Source organism: Odocoileus virginianus, chromosome 18, assembly GCF_023699985.2.
Source record: "Odocoileus virginianus isolate 20LAN1187 ecotype Illinois chromosome 18, Ovbor_1.2, whole genome shotgun sequence".
NCBI classification, from domain to species: domain Eukaryota; kingdom Metazoa; phylum Chordata; class Mammalia; order Artiodactyla; family Cervidae; genus Odocoileus; species Odocoileus virginianus.
Window position 1 is genome coordinate 34,955,992 of NC_069691.1, and position 25,254 is coordinate 34,981,245.

The window sequence follows — 25,254 nt, forward strand, 5'->3', positions numbered from 1 at the left end:
TATTGTATATGGATGTGTTGGTTTCCTGTCCATGATGGTAGAAATTTTCTTTACTGTTGTGTCCCAAGTGCTGGAAAGAGTACCTGGCACTAAACAGGTACTAAATAAACAGGGAGTGAATTAATGAGTGAGTGTGAAGCAAGACTGTATACACAGAAAAGGATACAAGAAAAATATCAGATGGTGATGAGTGCTGGGCAGAAAATGAAACAGGGCTTTGAGAAGGAATGATCTGGTGACCTCAGTAGGTAAGTTACTCTGAAGAGGTGACCTGAAAGCCGAGAGCTGAATGATGACCAGGGTCCAGCAATAGAACATCAGAAGGAAGAGCCTTCCTGGGCAAGGGAGAAGCAGTGCAAAACTCCCAAAGGGAAAATGAGTTTATTGTGTTGGAAGAACTCAAAAGAAAGTCATTTGGCTGGAGTGTGGCAGGCTGAAAGAGGTGATATGGGATGCCATGGGGGCAACCAGAGACCTGGATGAGAGGTTGGGGTTTTGATCTGAGCACCACAGGGAGATTTTAGAGGCTATTAATCAGGAAAGTAAAGTGATCCGATTTCCATTTTTATTGACCCACCCTGGCTACTTTGTGGTGAGTGGATTATAGCCAAGCATGAGTAGAAGCTGGGGAGCCTCAGGGGCCCTTTGCATTGTCCCTTCAACTCCCCAAGTATCTCTGTTGGCCGTTTGGTGGTGATAGGTGCCAGAGAATGAGATCACAAGTAAGGAAATGTGCCTGCTCTCCAGAAACGGAGATACACTGGAGGGCTACTAGAGAATACTACACTCCAGTGGTTTGGAAACAGTAATATTATCACTCTCAAGTAGCTAATTTATAACTTGGAAATATTTCACACACAGAAGACTATCTTAGGTCCCCCACCAAGGTTGTTAATTATTAGTTTTTAAAATCCTTACCTGATATTTCCACTCAGTTCATGATGGAGTTGTCTTCTATTTACCTACTTGCATTCTGAGGCCACATGCAACATAGAACATACACTCCTCCTCTTGTATAAAGCCTCCTCCCCCACAGAAAGCTTATTTCTCTTTTGTTCAAAAAGAAGAAAGTTGTCTCACGAAACATGCCTTATCTAATCTGAACTTTCAACAATATTCTACACAGGCTGAAACCTTCTGAAGCCACATGTACTTGGCTTGCTTCCTACTTCTCTGGTTATTCTATCTCAGCATCTTTGGGATTCTTCTTTCTCTACCCACCTATTAGCTACCCGCTTAGAAGTCTCACTCCGTATACACTAGTGACCCCTTGGCTCCGGGACCCCTCTGTATGGTGATTCTCCCGTATCTAGCACAGAGTACATCTTTCTTCTGATTCAGATGTAAAATTGTCTTCTAGACATCCTAACCCAGATGCCCCATAAAAGGTCAACTCAGTATCTCTAAGGGCTTCCCAGGTGGTGCTAGTGGAAAACAACCTACCTGCCAATGCAGGATGTGGGTTCGATCCCTGGGTTGGGAAGATCCCCTGGAGGAGGGCCTGGCAACCCACTCCATTATTCTTGCCTGGAGAATCCCATAGACAGAGGAGCGTGGTGGGCCACAGCCCATGGGGGTCACTAAGAGTTGGACACAGACTGAAGCAACTGAACGCACATGCACATTATCTCTAAAACTAAACCCCTCAGTCCTTATCTCAGTAAAGAATACCTCCAGCCATCCAGCTTTCCAAGCCAAAATATAGGTATGCCTCGGAGGTACTGCAGGTTCAGCTCCAGATCACAATAAAGCCAATATCACAATAAAGCTAGTCAATAATTTTTGGTTTCCCAGAATATATAAGAGTTATGTTTATACTACACTGTAGAGTTCAAAAGCATTATGTCTTAAATACCAATCTATATTCCTTAATCTAAAAATATTTTCTTGCTATCATCTGAGTCCTCACAGAGTCACAGTAGTAACATCAAAGATCACTGATCACAGATCACCATAACAAATATAATAATGATGAAAAACTTTGAAATATTGTGAAAACTACCAAAATTTGACACAGAGATGTGAAGTGAGCAAATGCTATTAGAAAAATAGTACCAATACAGCCTAGATATGAGGGAAGTTTGGTGGAGAAAGGATACACGTATATATCTGGCTGAGTCTCTTTGCTATTCACCCAAAACTGTAGCAACATTCTTAATCTATTGTTGTTCAGTCACTAAGTCGTGTCTGACTCTGCAAATTCCATGGACTGCAGCACACCAGTCTTCCCTGTCCTTCACTATCTCCTGGAGTTTGCTCAAACTCATGTTCACTGAGTCAGTGATGTCATCCAACCATCTCATCCTCTATTATCCCCACCTCCTCCTGCCCAGCATTAGGGTCTTTTCCAGTGAGTTGACTCTTTGTATCAGATGGCCAATGTATTGGAGCTTTAGCATCAGTCCTTCCAATGAATATTCAGGGTTGATTTCCTTTAGGATTGACTGGTTTGATCTCCTTGCTGTCCAAGGAACTCTCAAAAGTCTTCAAAAAGCATTAAAGTCTTCAGAAAGTTCAAAAGCATCCATTCTTTGACTATACTGATCTTTGTCAGCAAAGTGATATCTCTGCTTTGTAATGCATTGTCTAGGTTTGTCATAGCCTTTCTTCCAAGGAGCAAGTGTCTTTTAATTTCATGGCTGTAGTCACTGTCTGCAGTGATTTTGGTGCCCCCCAAAATAAAATCTGCCACTGTTTCCATTGTTTCCCCATCTATTTGCCATGAAGTAATAGGACTGGATGCCACGGTCTTCATTTTTTGAATGTTGAGTTTTAAGCCAGCCTTTACTCTCCTCACATTCTCAAGAGGCTCTTTAGTTCCTCTTTACTTTCTGCCATTAGGGTGGTGTCATCTGCATATCTGAGGTTATTGAGATTTCTCCCAGCAGTCTTGATTCCAGCTTATGATTCATCCACCCTGGCATTTCGCATGATATACTCTGCATCTAAGTTGAATAAGCAGGGTGACAATATACAACTTTGACATACTCCTTTCCCTATTTTGAACCATTCTGTTGTTCTCTGTCCAGTTCTGTCACTTCTTGACCTGCATACAGGTTTCTCAGGAGGTAGGTAAGGTAGAGATGGTATTCCCATCTCTTTATGAATTTTCCACAGTTTGTTGTGATCCACACAGTCAAAGGCTTTTGTGTAGTCAATGAAGTAAAAGTGGTTGTTTTTCTGGTGATCCAGTGGATGTTGGCAATATTTTTAATTAATTTATTTTTAATTGAAGGATAATTGCTTTACAGAATTTTGCTGTTTTCTGTCAAACCTCAACATGAATTAGCCTTAAGTATACATATATCCCTCCCTTTTGAACCTCCCTCCCATCTCCTACCCCATCCCATCCCTCTGGATGTTGACAGTTTGATCTCTGGTTCCTCTGCTTTTTCTAAATCCAGCTTATACATCTGTAAGTTCTCAGTTCACATACTGCTGAGGCCTAGCATGAAGGATTTTGAGCATTATCTTGCTAGCATTTGAAATGAGGGCAATTGTATGGTAGTTTGAACATTTGCCCTTTCTTTGGTATTGGAATGAACACTGACCTTTTCCAGTTCTGTGGCCACTGCTGAGTATTCCAAATTTGATGGCATATTGAGTACAGCACTTTCACAGCATCATCTTTTAGGATTTTCAACAGCTCAGCTGGAACTCCATCACCTCCCCTTGGTTTGTTCATAGCAATGCTTCCTAAGGCCCACTTGACTTTACAACAACAGGGGTGAGTCTGACTCTAGCGAAGTGACCACTCCATCGTTCTTGCCACCTCTTCTTAATCTCTTCTGCTTCTGTTAGGTCCTTGCTATTTCTGTCCTTTATTGTGCTCATCTTTGCATGAAATGTTCCCTTGGTATCTTTCATTTTCTTGAAAAGATGTCTAGTCTTTCCCATTCTATTTTTTCCTCTATTTCTTTGCCTTGTTCACTTAAGAAGGCTTTCTTATCTCTCCTTGCTATTCTTTGGAACTCTGTGTTCAGTTGTGTATATCTTTCCCTTACTTGTTTCTCTTCCTTTCTCAGCTATTTGTAAGGCCTCCCCAGACAACCATTGTGCCTTCTTGCGTTTCTTTTTCTTCAGAGATATTTTGGTCATCACCTCCTGGACAGTGTTTACAAACCTCCATCCATAGTTCTTCAGGCACTCTGTCTACATGTCTAATCCCTTGAATCTATTTGTTACTTTCATTGTATACCCCAAAACAACATAAAAAGTTTTAAAAATGTTCAATAGAATCCATTGGATACTAAGGAAAAGAAAACAAATGAGGGAAAATAGCACCAATAGGCTTGTCCCATGCAGAGTTGCCACAAATCTTCAATTTATTTAAAAAGAAAAAAAAATTAGTTTCTCTGAAGCACAAGAAAGTGAAGTGCAATAAAATGAGGTCTGCCTGTATTTTAGACTGTTCCAGTTCTTCAGTGACTCTTTCACCCTCCACTGGTCTCCATTCTTACTGTTTGTCCTTGGCTTACGTGTCAGCTCTCAATGATTGCAGCAGCCTCCTAACTCTATATTTGCCTTCTCAAGACCATGGATTGGCAAATTCCAACTAGTGGCTTTACATTTTTTAAAGGGCATATTAAGAATGGCTTTTAAAGGATTATTAAAAGAGTCATTGAAATTGAGCCCAGAGCTGTTTAATTAACTTGCTTAAGATCCCTCATTTAATAAGTCATGAAGCTGGGATTTGAACCCAGGTAACTTAAAGGATTATGAAAGGAATGGCTTTTGTATTTTTAAAGGATTGTTAAAAACAAATAAAAAGTGGGATATACAACAGAGATCATAGGTGGCCCTGAAAGTCTAAAGTATTTGCTACATGTCCCTTTATAGTAAATGGATTCTCACTTCTGCCCTAGATCATTGACATGCTACTGCCAGAGCATCTTTCTAGCAAAGTTGTCCATGATGCTCCCAGGCTTAAAATTTTTCCCTTGGCCTGCCAGCATTTGAGGATAATTTCCAAATGCCCTAGCATGATATACAGTGTCCTTTATCCTCTGACATCCGCCTACCTTTCTGGCTTCATCTCTTACCAGGCCCCTCACTTCACCCCACTGAGCTCTGCCCTTCCACAATACCCAGTTACTTGCTATTTATGAGTTTGTCTGGGAACTTCCAGCCACTAGAAGTGAGTAAGAGCAAAGAGTCAATATCTTGTGGTGCCTGAATCGCCCATCACATCCAGGCCAATGGAGAAATCCTCCTCATCATGGCCATCATTGCTAACAGTTATTGAACACTTGCTTTGAGCTTCAAGATGTTCTCAGTGTTTTATAGATGTCCATTTATTTTGTTGTTATTGTTTAGTTGCTAAGTTGTGTCTAACTCTTTGCAAACCTATAGACTATAGCCCACCAGGCTCCTCTGTCCATGGGACCTTCCAGGCAAGAATACTGGAGTGGGTAACCATTTCCCTCTCCAGGGGATCTTCCCGACCCAGGGATTGAACCCGCATCTCTTGCATTGGCAGGTAGATTCCCTACCACTGAGCTGCCAGGGAAGCCCCCCATTTATTCCTAGAATAACCCTTTCAGCTTACTATTCCAATTTTACAAATATTAAAATTGAAGCACAGAGATTGTTAGATTCAGTCTGGCTCTAGGGACCCTGTTCCTTTGTATTGATTTTAACCTTAGTTGAATACATGGGCTTGCCCCTGTTTTAGAAAGAAGCCACTGGGGTCAGCTGAACTTAGCATAATCCAGCATTCTGTCCTCTAGCCAACTGGCTTCCAGTTTGTGAGGCTTTGGTTTTTATTGTGGCATGTCTGTTTCAGGGAAAGACTTTTCTTCTCTGTCTCTCTGCCTTTACATATACACACCCAGCTGTGAATATGCACAGTGCTCGGCACATAATAGGCACTCGGTAAACATTATTATTGTCACATCTGTGTTTGTATCTCTAATCATGTATGTTTACAGCATTGACAGCCTGTGCATATATGTGTTTAGATACCTCAACCACAAACAAGATGAAACTGAACCATTTCTTGCTTTTCAGTCATTCTGATAAATACTGAACACTACCTCGGGCCTTTCTATTCTGCACCAAACTTTGAGTTGAGATTCAGGCAAAAGCTGAATTTGCATTTGGAGATGGGGCATGCTAGCTGAAAAATCTTGTAACTCCACCCCACATCGAATACCAGGAGGCTCATGTCATTATGGACAAATATATGTCCAGTATTCCTCCATCTGAATCCAAGTCCAGAAACAATGCCTATAAGGATGTTCAGATTCTCCCAAATTGCCACAGGGAGCTGGGTTACCAAACTGAAAAGGAAGGCTGCATGAAGATCGATCTTTTCCTCTGAGAAAGATCTACATACTGCTGATAGTCCCACACTGGCAGGAAAGCCGCCACTTCCTACCCAACACCTTTGGTTAAGAGTGAGCCTGCAGTCACATACTCATCATAGCTCAGCTGATCGAAGTCTTAAAGCGTTTAAACAAGACTTTCCTAAAGGTCATGTGACTTTTCAGAGGAATGCAGATGAACATAAAGACAAATATGAAACTAGAGACTTGGGAGAAAATACTGATTCCTTCTTCAGTTCAGTCGCTGGGTCCTGTCCAACTCTTTGCAACCCATGGACTGCAGCGTGCCAGGCTTCCCCGTCCATCACCAATTCCTGGAGCTTGCTCAAATTCATGTCATCGAGTCGGTGATGCCATCCAGCCATCTCATTCTCTGTTGTCCCGTTCTCCTCCCCTTCTTAGGGATGGAGAAACAGCTCACAGGTGCCATTCCATCTATATGGAGCCGTAGGGAACAGGCTAATGCCAAAGAGTTTCTGCCTTTTGATCCCTAAGCCAGTCCCTGCTTTCTCTCTGTTGTGGGTCTGGGTGCACCCACCTCACTCCGCCATCCCTTTGGTCAGGAGGAGCAAGCTAATGGTACAGCAGTTAACCCTGAGGACAGCCCACAATGGTAGCGAAATGGAAGCCTAGAATCATAGCATCTTAGTTCTGCCACTTAATAACCACAGGAGTGTAACAGCTCTGAACCCTTGTCTTCTCATTAGTTAAAATCATCATAACCACCCTGCAGAAAAGCGAAGGAGTAAAGAAGAGACATATCTGTAGTATGCCTGGCACACAGTGGATACACATTTGCTGGTATGATCATTGTTCCTTAGAGATGAGGCCAGTGTACTACACACCATCTTCCAGGATGTCACAAAATCAGGAGCATTACTCTTATTTTGAGGAACCCCTGGGCAGTTGTTGGAGGACTAACACTAGAAAGGTGTCTAGGAAAACACAGTGTGATGGAGAATTGTCAGCCTATATCCAGACAACAGGAGAGTGTCTTATACTCTACGGACAGTTTTTTCTGATGTTTTTGATCTGGTAGGGTAGAGAGATATGTATGCTCTAAATGTTTATACTTCCCAGAAAGCTCTGGACAGTGTTCCAAAGTGGTGTTGAATAGAAGATGAATTAAGGAGTATTTGGAAGGCTTTAGCTCGGGCAACACAGAGTATCCACAGATGGAAACTTCTTCGAATGGAAGAGAGAATCAGATGGAAAATGCCTCCAGGGTCAATTTCAGAACCACACTTGTGAATAATGCTATATGTAAAAGTCATAAGCACATGAAATGCAGTTTCTAAGTTTGTAGATAATATAAAAACTGGAGGCCGGGCAGATAGTGAGGGAAGGAGAAAACAGTTTCAATTTGGTTTGGCTTGTTTCCTTTTAGAACCAAAGGAAATGGAGATGACAAATGTTTTTCTCAGTTGAAAAGTATAAGAAAAGCAAGTCAGAGAAAAAGGAGCCATCTCAGTAAACAGGTAAAGCTTAGCAAAAAAAAAAAAAAGATAGAAGATCAGTGCAAGGTCACAGAAGTGATCGGGCATGAATCAGAACATTAGAGGGCACAAGACAATTAGTGACAACTAGTCACTGTTGACTCTCCGAAAAGCTGGAGAGTCTCCAAAGATCCCCCTAACAGTTAATTTATTCTTCCTAGAAAAGTGGTCCTAGCAAATAGCATTTCTGAAAAAGTGGTTAGCATTTTAGTATAAAAGAGGAAGACACCAGAACAAACCAGAAATGAAAGTGCTTCCATGTTCTAGGTTGGGGTCAGCAAACTTTTCTTGCAAAAGGCCAAACAGCAAACATTTTAGCTTTGCGGGCTATCCCATCTGTCTCAACTATTCAGTTCTGCCAATGGAGCATAAAAGCAGCCATAGATTCTTAATCTGCTGTGGCTGAGTGCCAATAAAACTTTATTTACAAAAGCAGGTGACATCTGGCTACAGTTTGATGATCTCTATTCAAGGTAAATAGGAAATCCAGTCAGTCGTTTCATGCAGAGGTCTGCAGTTTGAAATGAATTACCTGGCAGGAAGATAGAACTACTCATATTAGCAAATTCAAGACTATGAATTTGTTAAGAGAAGGAAGCTTAAGGGTTTGGCAGAAAGTATTAGGACAGACTTAAGAATGTGTGGTCAGTTGACCTTTCCCATTCCAAAAATATTTTCTATACTTCCACCTGGAGCAGTCATACGGAGCTTCCAGCATTAAGTTAAGTAACTTTTAGTTGGCAATTAAATTAAAAGCAGACAAGGTTAAAAAAAAAGAAAGCTGCCCTTGCCAAATGGTGATACAAAACTCTTCATGAACCTGAAGTCTGTTCCCCAAAATGTCTGTACAAAATAAAACTCTCCCTTGCAAGTGTCTGGGCTACTATAATTTTTGGTTTCAGAAAACCATTCTTGCAGAGGATGTCTTCTCACAATATTCTTTCTGTCCTCTAGCTTCAAGCTGCTAAAAATCTAGAAAATTCTTGTTCTCAATTGTCCATTTCCCTGAGTAACAACAAACCTTGGCACAAATTACCCCCCAACAAAAATGAGGCCAAACCGCATGCCTTCCAGCTATTTAAAATCCAGAATATTCTTATTAGTGATTGTCCATGTCCCTGAGAAACATTGGCATATATTACACTCAACCAAAAATAAAGCCAAACCACATGCCTTCTTACTAGGCCCCAGTGGATGTTTGAATAGAGTCAGTTTTTTTTAAGGTCAAAGGTCATTCCCCATTCCCAATTCCCTGCACCAACGGAGCAAGTTACTTCTCAGAGCCTTTGTGTCCTCTCTCAAATATGATAATGTCAGACCAGTAACAGGAATGAAATTGTATGAAGCTCGTACACTTGTCTACTAAATACCTGTTTCCACTCTCCCTTTGTGGTAGATTTGATTATCCTAATCTTAGGAATCCCTAAGCAGAAAAAAAAGTCTACATTTCAGGGTAAGGCAAAGACCTCAACACCACCTCCTTGGAGTTGTGAGCTAATATTCTTTGCACAATATTCTTTAATTGCTTCTAAGCTCACTTTTTCCCAATTCTTATTCTTTTACTCATGTTTTTTTTTTTTTTTTGCAATTGCAGAATTTTGGCATTTTTAAAAGTGTTCTAAAATATCAGTATCTGGTCAATAGTGTTAAAACAGTTATGGAAATAACTAGTTGTCTTTATTCCGAGATTCCTGAGTCAAGAATAGAATGGAGGCTGTTGCCAAGCCAGTATGCTACGTGGCCTCGGTCCTCCGCTTGCCTTTCCCACCCGCAGGGCTTCCACCAAGATAAACACACTGTGGCCCGCCCCCTGCTCTCTCTCACAGCAGACCCCTCACCTCTTCCCCGTGGCCCTGATAGATGTGTTTTTTCTTGAAAACTGTTCATTTCTTAGTCATTTACCCATGTCTAAGCAGCTCATCACAACATCCAGATTACACAGGTTCAGAAATGAAGAGTGAATGATGATGGCATTGGTAATGTTAATGCTGTTCAGTCGCTTAGTTGTGTCTGACTCTGTGACTTCATGACTACAGCACATCAAGCTCCTCTGTCTTCCACGGTCTTCTGGAGTTTGCTCAGATTCATGTCCACTGAGTCAATGAAGCTACCTCATCTATCTCATCCCCTGTCGCTCTCTCCTCCTTTGGCCTTCAATCTCTCCCAGCATCAGGTTCTTTTCCAGTGAGTCAGCACTTCACGTCAGGTAGTCAGTTTTCTAATGAATAGTCAGGGTTGATTTCCTTTAGGATTGACTGGTTTTATCTTCTTGCTGTCCAAGGGACTCTCAAGATGCTTCTCTAGCACCACAGTGCGAAAACATCAATTCCTTGGCACTTAGCCTTCTTTATGGTCCAGTTCTAACATCCGTAAGACTACTAGAAAACCCATAGCTTTGACTATATGGATCTTGTCAGCAAAGTGATGTGTCTGCTTTTTAGTACACTAGGTTTGTCATAGCTCTCATTCCAAGGGGCAAGCGTCTTTTCACTTTATGGTTGTGGTCACCATCCTCAGTGATTTTGGAGCCCAGGAAAAATAAAGTCTGTGAGATTCTATTTTCTTGGTTATATCAAAAACAACCACTAAATATTAATAATAACCTGTACTTCCCTAGTATTTACTACTTGTCACAACTTTTCTGTTTTTGAAGTACTTGGGCTCAACATAGAATATTCACAACACCCCTCAGTTGGTGTAGTAATGCTCCTCATTCTGTGGGTGAGAAAACTTTGCCACCCAGAAGTAAATTACTTGTGCTAGGTTACAGAGATACTGAGTGGGACAACGGGGGGCTGGGGCCTAGTCCCTCTGGCTCTGGAGTCTGTGATCTTATCCACTGTGCTATATTGTCAGAATGATCATTTTCAGCTCCACTGCTTGGAAGGTCATTAAACAAGTGTTTTGGCTTCCCTGGTAACTCAGATAGTAAAGAATCCACCTGCCATGAGGGTGACCTGGGTTCGATCCCTGGGTTGCAAAGATCCCCTGGAGGAGAGCATGGCAACCCACTCCAGTATTCTTGCCTGGAGAATCCCCATAGACAGAGGAGCCTGGCGGGCTACAGTCCATGGGATTGCAAAGAGTCAGACATGGCTGAGCGACTCAGCATAGCACAAATGTGTTTATTAAGTACCCATTCATTGTGTGTGCATGCTCAGTCCTGTTAGACTCTTTGCAAACCCATGGACTGTAGCATGCCAGGCTCTTCTTTCCGTTGAATTTTCTAGGCAAGAATACTAGAGTGGGTTGCCATTTCCTACTCCAGGGGATCTTCTCGACCAGGGATCAAACCCAGGTCTCTTGCATCTCCTGCATTGCCAGGCAGATTCTTTACCAGCTGGGAATCCCCACTTATTTAGCATATCAGCAGTACACTGACTACTGAAGTGACAACTATAAAAAGGAATCCTTGAAGTATTTTTTTTATTTATTTTTAATTGGAGGGTAATTGCTTTATGGTATTGTGTTGGTTTCTACCATATATCAACATGAATCAGCCATAGGTACATCTATGTACCCTTCCTCTCGAACCTCCCTCCCACCTCCCACCCCATCCTACCCCTCTAGGTTGTCACAGAACACCAGATTAGAGCTCCCTACATCATACAGTAAATTCCCACTGGCTGTCTAATTTTACATGTGGTAATGTATATGTTTCAATGCTACTCTCTCAATTCATCCCATCCTCGCCATTTCACCCTGTGTCCACGAGTTTATTCTTTATGTCCTTTATCTCCACTGCTGCCCTACAGATAGGTTTATCAGTGCCATCTTTATAGATTCCATATATATGCATTAATATATGATATTTTTCTTTCTCTTTCCGACCTACTTCATTCTGTATAATAGGTTCTAGGTTCATCCACCTCACTAGAACTGAGTCAAATGCATTCATTTTTATGGCTGAATAATATTCCAGTGTGTATATGTGCCACAACTTTTGAGGTATTTGTTTACAATCTAACTGAAGGGATGAGATGTGATAGAGTGAAAGGACTTAACAGTACAAGGTAAAACAACTCTGTAATGTCAAGAAAAGAAGGGATTCTTGTGGACTGTGGGAAAACATAAGGTTGAACTAGAGCTTGTTCTTTAGGGATAAGGAGAATTTGAAAGAATCAACAGGGGGGAGGAAGAAAATGAACACTGCTCAAAACTAATGACAAGGAGAGTGAACAAGGCCATATTGAATGGAAAGATAAGTTTGTGCTAGAATGTGGGACAGATAAGTTTGAAAAGATGAGGAAGACACTATTCTAAAGAGAAAGGATGTACCTATAATTTCCAAGTTCTAGTTGAGAAAATGGGTTTAAGAATGATTTGTTAGGATGAGAGTCTTGAGATGGTACATCATGGTCCATGTAGCAAATGAGTATTTCTGTGTCTAGAGCTTGAAATTTTCCTCTGACAACTGGAAATTCCAAAGAGGAATTTCAAAATGGAAATGTAGATTACCCCTACCTGTACCATTAAAAATTACTAATTTATTAGATGTATCTGGTGCTTAAACTGATGCCTTTTTACTTAGAAAATAGTGAGAAACTACTTCTTAGAAATAGTTTTTCAAAATTATAGGCTCACTCCTTTGTTTGATCCTCACAAGATCTCTCTGAGGTATTCTGCTCAATATACAGAAGGAACATAGAGGCTCACAGAGCTGAAACACTTACCCAAGACTACCACCTGAGTCCATATCTCTTGACTGTGGTTGGGAATCCTTTCCCCCCACTGCAGTTTCACGTGGTTGGTTGTGGACATGACTTTGAGAACTGGGCAGTTACATACAGTGGTGTCCCCACTGGGCCAAGGATTTTGAAGGCATCATGATACCACCCCACGCACAAGATTTCTAGACCTTTCCATAAGACACCCAGAGAAACCTCCTTGCAAATGCAGAGGAGAGAACTCCACCTCCAGCAGCTTGTGCTTGGTAGGACTGGCCCCAGGAGCACTTTGTCCATAACCTGCTCATTTGGACAATGAAGGCTTGTGTAACTGAAACAATTATTTGTACTCTCACAGGTGGTCTCTAATTTGTAGAACGCTTGAGAAGGCAAGCTGTCACCTTTACAAGTAAAGGTCACCAAAAAAAGCAAAACTGCTCTTTCATTTCCTAGCTAAAAATAATGGGCAAAGAAATTAAGCATTAAGTTTTAGTCCAGTAAACCAAAAGGGAATGTAGGTGTAGAAGGAAAGCAATGAGTAGTAATATACCTGATATGACCACGGCGCCATTTGCTATGTAGGTCTTAATTATGCCCTATTCCATGTCCCCTCGTCCTCTAATTCCATAAATTCCGAAACAACCCCAGAGAAATCTTTCTGGTTTTGTTTGGAAAGCAACACTATGTTTCTGTGCCTGTGCATTCTAAAACAGGTCTGTCAAATCTGAAACCTAAATACAAGCTGACAGAAATCAGCTACCAACAAATTAAGTTAAATTAATAGAGTAGATGCCTGAAATACAAAGAAAATGTTTTTCCCCCAGGAGTCTCTCTCTCTCTAGATGCCAGACTAAATAGATTAAAGTAAACCTCAGTCTCCACCAAGCCCTTTTCTTTGCCTTGTCACATTTCCTAGAGAGTCCTGCATGGGAGCCTTCTCCAGAAGTATTGCTCCCCCTAGTGGCAGCCTCCAAACTCCCATCTACCAATTTTATGGGCGTATTAAAAACGTGACTGAAAAAAAGTACTGAAAAAAAGAAACTCTATTTCAAATCCTGATTTTGATGCCAAATAGCTATGTACCTCCTTGAGCTAAAGAGTTCAATTTTATGACTACAAGCAATTTCTAAGTATACGCAGTAAACAAGAAATTCAGATTCATCCCGTGTAGATTTTGTCTTAAGACAACATTTAAGACTGTTTTATGATGGCAAATACTTCAGTTTCTTTATCTTTGTATGCAATCTATGGAATAGAAGACTATATGAATGCCAAATATTCAGATCTAGATTCTCTTTTTTTTCCATTCCCATTATTCCCATCTTAGTTCACACCCTTATGGCTTTGTATCCAGTGTAATGGATCGCCCCACTTCTCTTCACCAACTTTGTGGGAGTTCTTTTCCAGGCTTATACAGTCGGGAAGCATCATGGCTCACTCAGTAGCCTGGAGGAACTGATACATTTATAAAAGCTTATCTCCACTTTAAAAGAGTAAGTTGGTTCAGGCCTGTGTGAGAGTGGAGTTTACACTCTCTGCATGAGATCAGGCAGGTACAGTAGTTCTATGGGAAGGAACAAAATGATCTGACTATAGAAGCTAATAAATTACCTGGGGGTTGTGGGTGGGGGGAAATTGGTCAGTATCATGAACCCCTCTCACTTCCTTCCTCGCAATCTTTTCATCCCCTGTCCTTCCTGAGTTTTAATTCTCTATCACAGTGTGCAGCTTTACCAATGGAAGGGTCGCTGGATATACCAAGAGGAGGTCTGCAGCTTCCTTATATACCTCATTTTAACAGTTCCCTCTGCTGGATAGGAAAACATACTTCAACTGGGTTTTAGAAATTGATATGCTGAAATGTAGAAAAATAAAGGAATATGCCAATGGTAGCTACATAAATCTTAGAAACAAAATCAAATTCAGAAGACCTATCTTCTAATCTCCTCCTCTGTATATTCTCTTCAAGAACCCCTTCTGATAGAACTCTGATAGAGAAGCAACTATCCCAACAGACTTGGGAATTTAGCAAATCTTCATCCCTGCCTTTTGAGGATGGTAAAACTGAATAATGATCCCCTGAGTTTAGGAGATAACAGAGGACAGAGGAGAGTGGCATGCGATAGTCCATGGGATTGCAGAGTTGGACAGGACATAGAAACTGAACAACAATAACAAGTTCAGTCATCTTAAGTGATCAGTTTATTAAGCCTGCTTTGATTATTCCTGTTTGGAAATTGGTTTGGAGGCATCCATATTCCTGAGAGATCATAAAAATTTAAATCATCAAGTCAGCATTTCATTTTTTTAATCTAAAACAGCCTGAATACATGAAAAGATTTAGCAATAATACCATGCTGCATCTATTAAGATTCCTACCAAAAAAAAAAAAAAAAAGGATATTACCTAAAATATTGTATGGCTTAGCAAAGATAAGCAAATTATACAATCATCTTTCTCTTATTATCTCTTTGAAATAAACTAACCAATTAGAGTGTAATTGTTGATTTTGAGAGAAAGCACCTAACTTGAGTGGATGAGTGAATGAATGAGTGGATGAGTTCAATCACAGTGTCTCATAGCCTCTCTGTCATCCCTCACAAAGTTTCAGCTCTCCTTCAATGCCACGGAAGCCAGACTGTTCCTGTAATAGCAGTGATGATCTAAAATGGCAATGAATCAAACACAATCATCCCAAAATTTCCCTTTAGCTAAGGTTTTCCCTTCCTCATTGTTACGAGAACTGCCCCTACACAGTGAGATTGGAGAAGGATTGATGCAAGCCCTGATTTTCCTCTCTCCTGCCTTTCCTCCAACAGGAGGTAAGAAAAAGCAGTGCAGTAGGTCCAAGGCCGAGAACAGATTTGAGAAGGCCTGATTCATTGCCAGACTAGTCACCCACTTCAGAATAATTAAGAGCTGACTAGAAGTGATGCCAAACTACACATACAAGTAGAGTCTGGAGAGGCCCCAGCAGAGACATAGTGAAGAAAAAGAAGTGTGTGGTGGGAGACTGCCGGTGGGACAGGAGATCTGATTCCTAGTCTTAATTTTATCATTAAATCTTATTTTCTGCCTTACCTGAAAGGCAACCCCTTACCTGCTTGACTCCCATGGATGGATGCCAACATATGAGGGGAACAGTTCTTGGAGGTTTTGGAAATTAATAAGGGGTGGAAAGACCCACAAAGATGGAAGTGACTAACTCCAGGAACCGCAAAGCCACCACTCACTCATTTCCATGCTGTTGAATGATGTATTGACCTAAGGCCTGGTCAGGTCCAGCACTGGATCTCTAAAGTTCCCATCCAGTCTTCCCCCAACTCGTCTAGATTTCGCACCTCCACATACACACTCCAGTTATCAACCTCACCATGACATCAGCTTAAAGTCATCATTAGTCATTCATCTGCTTAACTACCATAAAAGGTACTTTTTAGAAATGGCATCCATCTAGAAAAGAAAAAAACAGACTGAGATAGGTGTGGATTTTGAAGCTCATGGTATGTACTCACCATTTGATTCTCATAATTCCTTTCAGGTAAAGCAAAGTATATGAACTCCATGGTAATTATTCTAGAATTATCTCTACCATGACCCTGAAGGGCCAGCTTTGCCTTCATTCTTCTGGAATCTTCTCTACAGAGGGCCCTCTGCCAAGAATGGTGGGAAATGAAACAATAAATAAGATCTAATTTTTATGCCCAGTAATATTTACCGACTGATGAAGACAATAGAATTGAGACATAGTTACACATACAGCTTCCTTCAGCATCCTCTCGTCAGCAGTCAATTTCTGACTTCCTCTCTCCCACCTCCAAGCCTTAACAGATGCCTTTCTCCATATCTGGAAGCTCTGCCTACTTTCCACCATCCAGAGCATTAATAACTCTTCCTTTATAACTTTGCCTTTTCCTGAAGCCTTCCCCAAATCCATCTGCACCATTCATTCTAACGTCTCCTCTCACCCCCAGTGTATGTGTTATGTGTATTCAGTGTCCATACGCTGTCTGCTCCAACTATCAGCATTTAGCCCAAGCAGTCAACAAACTGTGTCAGCAATCCAAAACTGCCTTAGTTGAGCTCGCTTCCAGAATCACACTAAACAAAGTGGCAAAAGAGGCTGGTTTCCCGTATGTCGTTGTGGCTAGTTTGTGCCTGTTGTTAAACAGGGTTCTGTCTAATATCGCCTGGGGTTCCTTCCAGCTTTCCCCATGTCCAGTGCCAAAAAGGAGTCAACTGACCTGACCAGGTCTACATTTCTTTTCTGTTGCTCCAGGATTCTTCTGCAGCCAGATGATTCCTTACAGATCCTGGCACCTGTGGAAGCTGATGTGGGTTTCTACACTTGTAATGCCTCAAATGCCTTGGGATATGACTCTGTCTCCATTGCCGTCACATTAGCAGGTAATGTGAAAACCCCTGTTCAGTTCGGAAACTGCTGAGTAAGTGCCTACAGCGTGCTCAGTGGGGTCAGGGAGACAGACATAAATGAGATCCATTCCCTGCCTTTGGACGTTTGTGACCTATAATTGTAATTAAATGAAGAGAGCATGTAATATGAGATAGAATGAATGAAATAAGTTTTGATAACCAAAGAGGGTGCTGTTTCATTCTACCTGAGAGGTCTTAGACTTGGGGTAGAATTTTGATAACAGAGATGCAGGGAAGAGCAGGAGCATAGGTATATACAAGGAAGTAGTCTATGGGGGAATGTGACTCATGACCTAAGGTCATCAAATGATCTTTTCGTTTCTCCTTCCACCTATTACAAAGGGAACTTTAAGACCCTTGGGTAGTTGGAATCCTGTGACTGTGGGCTAGAGCCCAAGTGTTCCTCTCCAACTGTTTATTTCAACCTTTTGCTCTAATGCACCTGCCAGTACTCACCTTTATCCATAGAGCTTAGGCAAACCATTCTATATGTGGCCACTTCAGAAAATCGCAATTCAGAGTGCAGTGCCTCCCAAAGTTGCAATTTGGGATTTTTTTTTAATTATTAAAAATTTTTTATTTTATGTTGAGATATAGCCAATTAACAGTGTTGTAATAGTTTCAGGTGAATAGCAAAGGGACTCAGCCATACATTTGCACATATGCATTCTCCCCCAAACTCCACTCCCATCCAGGCTGCCACATAACGTTGAGCAGAGTTCCCTATGCTATACAGTAGGTCCTTGTTGGTTATCCATTTTAAACATAGCAGTATGTATGTGTTAATCCCAAATTCCCTTACTATCCATTCTCCCACCCTTCCCCCTGGTAAGCTTGTGGTCTTACAGTAAAGCACTTTTATAAAACCTTCCTTACATAGGACGGATCCTTGCCTTTAAAACTAAGAGACCTTAGACACCAGCTGAACGCTGAGCCAGGGCCCACAGTTCTTAGTGACCAGGCAACCTGAGGTCACACAGCCGCTCAGCTGGTGGCAGAGAGAAGGAAACTGAGGTCTCCTAACCCCCAGATCATTGTCCCCTCATCTCCCCACTGATGCTTTCAATCTGGGCTCCCTTTCCTCAGGTCTGGGCCATGCAGCCTTTGTGGTGGTGTGTTGCATGTGTTTGTATTTATTCTTTTCAATTGCCGCTCCCATGAGATGATTCAATCGTTGCTAGAAAAGCCGACATCACCCCACACTGACCTCATCCATCCACGCCGGGATTATGTTGTCACACTGTTTTCCAGTCACACATGCTACTCCCTTGCATATCTGTTTGGCAACAGTATTTCTACCCCCATGACCTAAGGCTGATCTGAGAAGGGACCCTGAGCAGGACGCTCTGCAGAGAGGATGAAAGTCACCAAAGAGTGAGGCCAGCTGAGGGGCCCTGAGCTGGATTACAGACTGTTATTAATGCCTGTTTTTTTGTGAATAGAACATTTGCTTTGCTCCTAATGTATTCCAGTCATAATCTTTATGCCCCTCTTTGTACAGAGTCCAGATGCTTGGCACCCATCTGGTTAATTCTCTTCTGCCTTGCCCGCCCCGCAACACAGTCTGCCTTGTCCAGGGCAGTGCGCACACCCTTCCAGCTCTTACAGGATTAAGTCTCTTGTTTATATTTATCCAGATACGGTTCAGCTCTGTCACAGACTAAATACCCTTTGTTCACCTGAATTTAATACGATTCATGGAAACCTGTCTGGGATTAAGCAAAGCAATTGTAACATCAGGCTTGTCTTCAGCTCTTTGAAGAGGAGCTATTGGAGGCTGCCAAAATGTTCAAAGCCAAGAAAGAGAGAGAGCAGCCAAAGAGGCACCGGGGAAGAAGAAGGAAAGGAGCTGAGCGATGAAGTAGTTCACAGACACCACACCCAGAGCTTAGGGAGCTCTGTCTTTGTCTTCGGTGGTGGGGTTTGTTCAGGTCGGCTGGCAAGTCTGTCAGACAATCCCTCTGGAAGTTAGGGATCAAAATGGAGATGTTGCTCTAATATTGTATTTGTATCTTTACCTGGGATTATCACCTAGCCCAACGTCAATATCTACACTCACAGTTTTAAAGTGACTCACCAGCTACTGTTCTGAGCATATCCTCTGCCAAGTATTATCAGTGTGGAGCAGTAAGTTAGACCTGAGTTTTGTGATCTGTGATGCTTACAGACTAGTGAAGGCAATAGATGTATACGTGACCACCTAGAATCAAGAGATAGTTTCCTTCAAATGTACCCATTAAGACCCTGTATAGCCATGTATAAGATACAACCCAAATACCATGTAAGTGGTGGTGGGAGGGGCACTTTGCAGGGGGGGAGATGTGAGGCATTTCTAAAGGATACAGTTCTACTCTTCGTTAGCTGTGTGACCTTGAACAAAGGGTATAAGCTGAGTCTTCCTTCTCATCTGTAAGAGTGAAATTAGTCATATTTTACAGGATTGTTGTGAGGGTAAATAAGATTGCACGTGTGAAAACGCCCTGAGCCCAATGCCAGGCACATAGTTCACACCTAATAAATATTTCTCTTTCTTTCTCTAGCTCTTCTAAGATGAAACATCCTGAAATCAATTCTGAAATGTGTATAACATCAGCCCAACTTTGCATCCATGTGTTTTTTCACTGTACATCTTCACACTGAAAATTTTCAAGTATTGGATTGGCCAAAAAGTTCATTTGGGTTTTTCCAGAACTCAAACCCAAACAAACTTTCTGGCCTAATCAATACTTTATAAGTGTTAGTCGCTCAGTCATGTGCAACTCTTGGCAACTCCATGGACTGTAGCACGCCAGGCTCCTCTGTCCATGGGCTTCTCTAGGCAAGAATACTGGAGTGGGTTTGCCATTCCCTCCTCCAGGGGATCTTCCTGAGCTAGGGCTTGAACACAGGTCTCCTGCATGGCAGGCAGATTCCTTACCCTCTGAGCCATCAGAGAAGCCCATTAGGAGCTAATTCAGCTCTTTGTGCTCATGCTAAGTTCAGCCACGTCCAACTCTTTGGAACCCCATGGACTGCATAGCCTGCCAACTCACTTGTGATCAGACCCTCATGGTAAACCTCAGTACCTCTATGCTTTAAAACACACTGTAGAGTGGTGGTTTTGTTTTCTGTTTTTCACCTCGACTTCAGTATAAATGTATGCCCCCCCCCAAAAAAAAGGATTTTATTTGAGGCTCAAAGCACTCAGGTGTCCCCTTGACATTAGCAAGACTTGTGTCTTGCTAATGCACCTGAACTGACCAGATGCGGGGAAATTTGTTCATAGTAATTCACGAGAGCAAGCATAGTATGGCAGTTAAGCTCGCAGGCTCCAGAGCCTCACAGTCTGCATTTGAATCCTGACTCTGTCACGTCCAAGCTACATATTCCTGAGCAGCTTCTTCATACTCTCTGACTCAGTTTCTTTATTTGACTTATGGTGATAATAATAGTGTTTGACTCAGAAGGTTCTTGTAGAGATTAAATGCCTTCATTCATGTAAAATGCTTGTAAGTATGCCTGGCATGTAGCAAGCACTCAATACCTGTTCACTCTTATTATTATTACCGTGAAGATAAAGCAAAAGCCAGGTTATTTTTATAGGAGGGGAGATTCCTTTTCAGAGACTGGAACACTCACAAACCCTTTGTAGAGCACCTCTGTCTAATGTCTCAACGTCTCAATGTCAAGGGGAAAGCTGAATTAGCTATCTGAAAAGTGGTCTGAGTGTGCCTGGATTCAGAGCAAGGGAGGTGGCTACACGAGGACTATTTCACATGGGAGAGGAAGGGAGAGCTGATGAACCCTCCTTGGCCCATACTTAGAACATTCCTATTCCCCCATCCTCTGAGTTGAGTGTGTTGTCAGTTCTGCTGCTCAGATTTATGGTAGGTCCATTGGTACTCTCTACAGTTTTTGTTTAAATAAAGAAACACCATTTAGTTTTAGATATACTAAACCTTCCTACTCTTCCCTATTTAAGCCTGTAAAATATTGTCTTTAGAGCCCTTTGCTTCTCTCTAAACTCATCAGTATGTGTTGATATTATCTTTTAAGTCCCAAAGGTTTTGAGAGTACTTTACGAGTACCTCTCAGGGTGGAGATGCCTAATGTTTCCCTACCTACCTCCCTGGTTCCAGAAACTCACAGCCATGTAGACCCCGTGGCACAAAACTCCTTTCTGTCCTAAACTCGACTCAACTGGATGCTTCACTGGATGTTTCACTGCTCAGAAGGTAGATGGGAGGGTAGCAGTGGCTAGGGAGGAGTTTAAGAATGTCACCAAAGCGTCACATACCTAAATGTTGAAGGACAGTTGACTGTGTGCATTTGTAGCCGTAGGTAAAGGAGAATCTCTGGCGCAAAGATGAGGCACGGAGATTGGAGAGCCATCTTGACTAGTGAGATTCCGCATTCAGCCAACATTGCTCAGAAAACTGCCAGATCCGAATGCTGTAGGCAGCATTTTGAAGGAAAGCAGTAGTTTCCTGGTAAATTGCTTCAGTCTGGAGGGGAGCTCTGCTTACCAATGCAGATGAGGCCCATCCAGGTGTAGCCCACTGATGAGGTCATAGCCATAAGGGAAACGTTTTTGGTTGTCATTGATTTTATAAGATCACAAAAGAGATACTGTAAGGCCTGCTTGACATCATCAATGGAAAATGAGAAGAAGATGGGGGCTAAGGGATGAGCGTATCTTTCATTGAAAGGAGAGAACACAGATGAGCTCATCCCAAGTGTTCACAGGAAGAAAGAGACAGAAAATATTTCTCCTTTCCTGGCATGTTTTTCTGCTTTTCTATGAGTTGAATAGCTGACACATATTGTGTCTAATAAAGAGATCACAGAAACCTCACTGGGAAAATAAAAATAAAAGGCAGTTGGGTTGGTTTTTTTTAAATTCTCCTTTCTCAGCCCCCTCCTCATTATGATTTAGTAGCTGCAATAAAGACAAGCCATTTTGTAAGCTTTTCATAATGTAAGTCATTTCAAATTGGCATTTCTGAATTCTTCATCCAGCAACTCTGTTCACCAGGGGAGGCTTCTTAGAGAGCTGGGCTCAGAGAGGACTTTGTCACCGTGGTGACAGCCAACAATGAAAGATTTGCCCCAGTGCACCAGGTCAGAGGGAAAAGCACAGAAGTCTACCTGTGTTCCTAGTGGTGCTCTGAGCATCAGGGTAATGGCCACTGATTCATTCAAGCTGCCATCAAGGGACCTCATTATCTGTTACAATACTGAGTAACCAAGATTCTAAAGTTTTCCCCAGTATGTATAGATGTGTAGCATGCCCACTGAGGAAGCCTAGCTTTCGTAGAATTCAGATGAAAGGGATGAGAGTATAGCAGGAGAATTCAACTTTCTCTGCTCCCCAGCAGAATAGAGGAAGCAAACAAGGAAATGATCTAGTCTAGCCCATCTCACATCCTGAGAAAGCAATTCTCACATCTGTTCAATGGAATGAAGGAAGGATGGGTGGTGAGACAGGTTCAGTTCAGTTCAGTTGCTCAGTCGTGTCCGAGTCTTTGCGACCCCATGAATCTTAGCAGGCCAGGCCTCCCTGTCCATCACCCACTCCCGGAGTTGACTCAAACTCATGTCGATGAGTTGGTGATACCATCCAGCCACCTCATCCTCTGTTGTCCCCTTCTCCTCCTGCCCCCAATCCCTCTCAGGCTCAGGGTCTTTTCCAATGAGTCAACTCTTTGCATGAGGTGGCCAAAGTACTGGCATTTCAGCTTTAGCATCATTCTTTCCAATGAACACCCAGGACTGATCTCCTTTAGGATGGACTGGTTGGATCTCCTTACAGTCCAAAAGACTCTAAAGAGTCTTCTCCAACACCATAGTTCAAAAGCATCAATTTTTTGGTGCTCAGCTTTCTTCATAGTCCAACTCTCACATCCATACATGACCACTGGAAAAACCGTAGCCTTGACTAGATGGACCTTTGTTGGCAAAGTAATGTCCCTTCTTTAAAATATGCTATCTAGGTTGGTCATAACTTTCCTTCCAAGGAGTAAGTATCTTTTAATTTCATGGCTGCAGTCACCATCTTGCACTGACTTTGGAGCCCCAAAAAATAAAGTCTGACACTGCTTCCGCTGTTTCCCCATCTGTTTGCCATGAAGTGATGGGACTGGATACCATGATCTTAGTTTTCTGAATGTTGAGCTTTAAGCCAACCTTTTCACTCTCCTCTTTCACTTTCATCAAGAGGCTTTTTAGTTCCTCTTCACTTTCTGCCATAAGGGTGGTGTCATCTGCATTACTGAGGTTATTGATATTTCTCCCGGCAATCTTGATTCCAGCTTGTTCTTCATCCAGCCCAGCGTTTCTCATGATGTACTCTGCATATAAGTTAAATAAGCAGGGTGACAGTATACAGCCTTGACATAGTCCTTTTTCTATTTGCAACCAGTCTATTGTTCCATGTCCAGTTCTAACTGTTGCTTCCTGACCTGTATATAGGTTTCTCAAGAGGCAGGTCAGGTAGTCTGGTATGCCCATCTCTTTCAGAATTTTCCACAGTGTATTGTGATCCACACAGTCAAAGGCTTTGGCCTAGTCAATAAAGCAGAAATAGATGTTTTTCTGGAACTCTCTTGCTTTTTTGATGATCCAGTGGATATGGGCAATTTGATCTCTGGTTCCTCTGCCTTTTCTAAAACCAGCTTGAACATCTGTAAGTTCACAGTTCACGTATTGCTGAAGCCTGGCTTGGAGAATTTTGAGCATTACTTTACTAGCATGTGAGATGAGTGAAATTGTGTGGTAGTTTGAGCATTCTTTGGGATTGCCTTTCTTTGGGATTGGAATGAAAAACGGACCTTTTCCAGCCCTGTGGCCACTGCTGAGTTTTCCAAATTTGCTGGCATATTGAGTGGAGGAGCACTTTCACAGCATCATCTTTCAGGATTTGAAATAGCTCAACAGGAATTCCATCACCTCCACTAGTTTTGTTCATAGTGATGCTTTCTAAGACCCACTTGACTTCACATTCCAGGATGTCTGGCTCTAGATGAGTGATCACACTATCGTGATTATCTGGGTGATGAAGATCTTTTTTGTACAGTTCTTCTGTGTATTCTTGCCACCTCTTCTTAATATCTTCTGCTTCTGTTAGGTCCATACCATTTTTTTATTGAACCCATCTTTGCATGAAGTGTTCCCTTGGTATCTCTAATTTTCTTGAAGAGATCTCTAGTCTTTCCCATTCTGTTGTTTTCCTCTATTTCTTTGCATTGATCACTGAGGAAGGCTTTCTTATCTCTCCTTGCTATTCTTTGGAACTCTGCATTCAAATGGGAATATCTTTCCTTTTCTCCTTTGCTTTTTGCTTCTCTTCTTTTCACAGCTATTTGTAAGGCCTCCTCAGACAACCATTTTGCCTTTTTGCATTTCTTTTCCATGGGGATGGTCTTGATCCCTGTCTCCTGTACAATGTCACGAACCTCGGTCCATAGTTCATCAGGCACTCTGTCTAGACAGGTAGTGGGTACCATATCCTTTGAGTGTTGTTCTTTGAAGAGGCTGTAGCATCATGCAGCTGTCCTGGGTATGGGGTCCCTCATCTAGGACTCTGCAGTGGAACATGCCAAAGAAGTTGCTGCCTTAGTGTCCTGGGGAGTCGTTAACTTCAACTGAATAATCAGTAGAGGTGATGATAGTAATCTGACATACTCGCATTGGTAAAAATATATGTTTAGGGAGTGATGATTGAAGCCAGGGAGGAAAAAGAAGCCAGGCAGCCTGGGGATGTGTAAGTAAGGATAGTCTAAACCCTAGACTTCCTTGGATCCTAGTATTAGTCACTCAGTCATGTCTGATGCTTGAGACCCCAGGGGATCTTCCCAACCCAGGGATCGAACCTGGGTCTCCCACATTGCAGGTGGATTCTTTACCATCTGAGCCACCAGGGAAGCCCTTGGACCCTAAGGGCCCTGCAATATTGATACCAAAGGCACACCAACTAAACAGGATCACAAAGGCAAAGAAATACCAAGCCTTTCTTATTTTTTGTGTAAGATAACTAATTAGTAGTCACACTGTTGACCCTGATGCCTCAAGAAAAGGTTAAATTAGATTTAAATCATTTTATCAATTTTCTGGAGGCATAATTTACATCCCGTAATATCCACCCATTATAAGTGTTCAATTCAGTGATATTTTAGCAAATTTTTTAAGTTGTATAACCATCATCACAACAAACTAAGATTGTTGTTTTCTTAAAAACACTGAAGTGTAATTCACATACTGTACAAGTCAACTGTTTAAAGTATACAATTCAGTGGCTGTTAGTACATTCAGAGTTGTACATTCATCACCACACTCAAATATTTAGAACATTTT

The 25,254-nt window shown here is 41.9% G+C and overlaps 1 protein-coding gene across 5 annotated transcripts in view; it reads left to right on the forward strand.

Annotated features, from left to right (window-relative positions):
* Nucleotides 1-25,254, forward strand: part of ADAMTSL1 (ADAMTS like 1) — a 1,044,920-nt gene that overhangs the window by 900,356 nt on the left and 119,310 nt on the right. For all 5 annotated transcript variants that reach the window (XM_070480552.1, XM_070480554.1, XM_070480555.1 and 2 more), the window contains one exon: nucleotides 16,769-16,896. In XM_070480552.1, coding sequence (XP_070336653.1) covers nucleotides 16,769-16,896 — 128 coding nt within the window. The remainder of the gene's footprint in view (nucleotides 1-16,768; nucleotides 16,897-25,254) is intronic.